We start from the raw sequence: 1,665 nt of genomic DNA, 5'->3' as shown, positions 1-1,665 counted from the left end.
CCCTGCCCTGCGGGCCGGGCAGGGAGCCACATGTGCTAGGCCCTCCCTCCTGGAACTGGGCACCCAGCCCCCAGGTGCCCCTTCCCTGGTCTCCAGGTATCCTGGGCCCCCATCACTTGGCAGGTGACAGCAGGGACAGGAACCCAGCGACCCCTCCTCCCCCCCGCCAGCCACTGTTGTCTGGGTGGCCGTGCAGAGTCCCTGGGGGCCCAGCCCTGTGACTCCAGGTGCTCACCGCCCCCCCTCGGGCCCCGGCGCTGCCTGACCTCTGCGTCCTTGTCCCCGGCAGGAGTTGTTTCACAAGTGCCACCCAGTCCACTTCTTAAACTCTCGGGCCCTGGGCGTCACGGACAAAAGTGTGGCCGTCCCCAAGTGAGTGTCCGGCGTGGCTGTCAGAGAAGCCTGGGATGCAGGGCTGGCCGGAGGGTCTTGGGGCCTCACCCAAGCGTCTCCTGGACACCCCCAGAGCAAGGGCGATGCCTGTGGTGCTCGGCTGGACCCCCGCCTCGCAGGGCCTGTCCCGCCAGCTTCCTGGGCCGAGCGCCATCCCGGGTCCTGGCTGGGACGTGCGCCTGCGTCTCTTGCAGAGCCAGCTCCTCTGGGTCTCTGTCGGCCAAAACCTGCAGCTTATTTCTGCCCAACTACGTCCAAGACAAGTACCTGTTACAGCTTTTAAGAAGCGCAGACGACGTCAGCACCTGGGTGGCCGCCGAAATCGTGACCAGCCACACCTCCAAGGTCGGTGCCCTCAGCTCTGGCCCCAGCACAGAGTCAGGGCTGCTGGCAGCAAGGGCACCTCCCTGGGAGACCCCCTCTGCTGGAGGTGCACGGGGGCTCCAGGCCCACCCAGGCCTGTCCGTGCGGTGCAGACACGCAGACCTCACACAGGCACACCCCCGCTCACAGCTGGATGCGGCGTCACACACACGCTAACGCGGCCCCCGCGTGCTCCCACACTCCTTGTGCCTCGGTCGCGACCCAGGGCTGGGAACTGGCCCGCTGGCCTGAGCTCTCGTGGCCACTGTCACAACAGCACGAGTGCATGTGTGTCCTCGGCCAGTTTGTGGAACAAATGAAACACTGGTCAGTGGTCCCATCAAGGTGAGGCTCCTCTGGGTCCCACAGGCCTCGGCCTGGGCCGACCCACCTACTTCAGGGCCAGCACCTCCCTCAGGTCCCACCCAGGCAGGAGGGGCAGCGGGTGGGCCTAGTGCCCCAGAGTGCGCCCAGCGAGCACCCTGCTGCCAAGGCCTCCGACGTCCTTCCACCTGAGGCCAGACGCAGGTACGGGTCACAGGGTCCTGCCTGTAGGACGTGGCCACATGGAAGCGGTGGGGACCACGGGGCTCCTACTGTGTCACACGGCCCCTTCCCGCGGGTGCACGCCCACCGCCTCCCAGGCCCAAAGAATCAGCTCCCCGGGCATGAGAGCACGAAGGGGGAGCTCGGGGTGGGGGACCCTGTTCTGTTCCAGGAGCTGCCCCAGAGCTCACCGTGGCCACTAACTCCCCGAGAGACGGTGAAGCCCGGACGTGCCCGTTCCGGCATTAAGAGCCTCTGCGATGTGTCTCTTTCCTTTCGCAGTATTCCTCTGTGTCCCCTAAGCCCCTAGGGGCAACCCTAAGGCCCATGAACAAATGCGTTTTCCACTCTTCCCCCTTTTGG

At 66.1% G+C, this 1,665-nt stretch overlaps 1 protein-coding gene across 1 annotated transcript in view; it reads left to right on the top strand.

Annotated features, from left to right (window-relative positions):
* Positions 1-1,665, top strand: part of KNDC1 (kinase non-catalytic C-lobe domain containing 1) — a 56,366-nt gene that overhangs the window by 50,284 nt on the left and 4,417 nt on the right. Inside the window, exons 26-27 of the mRNA XM_007452011.1 lie at positions 290-372; positions 588-738. Coding sequence (XP_007452073.1) covers positions 290-372; positions 588-738 — 234 coding nt within the window. The remainder of the gene's footprint in view (positions 1-289; positions 373-587; positions 739-1,665) is intronic.

Source organism: Lipotes vexillifer, unplaced genomic scaffold (genome assembly GCF_000442215.2).
Source record: "Lipotes vexillifer unplaced genomic scaffold, Lipotes_vexillifer_v1.1 scaffold1117, whole genome shotgun sequence".
In the NCBI taxonomy this organism is placed as follows: Eukaryota; Metazoa; Chordata; class Mammalia; order Artiodactyla; family Lipotidae; genus Lipotes; species Lipotes vexillifer.
This window is presented reverse-complemented; position numbering and strand designations above follow the sequence as displayed.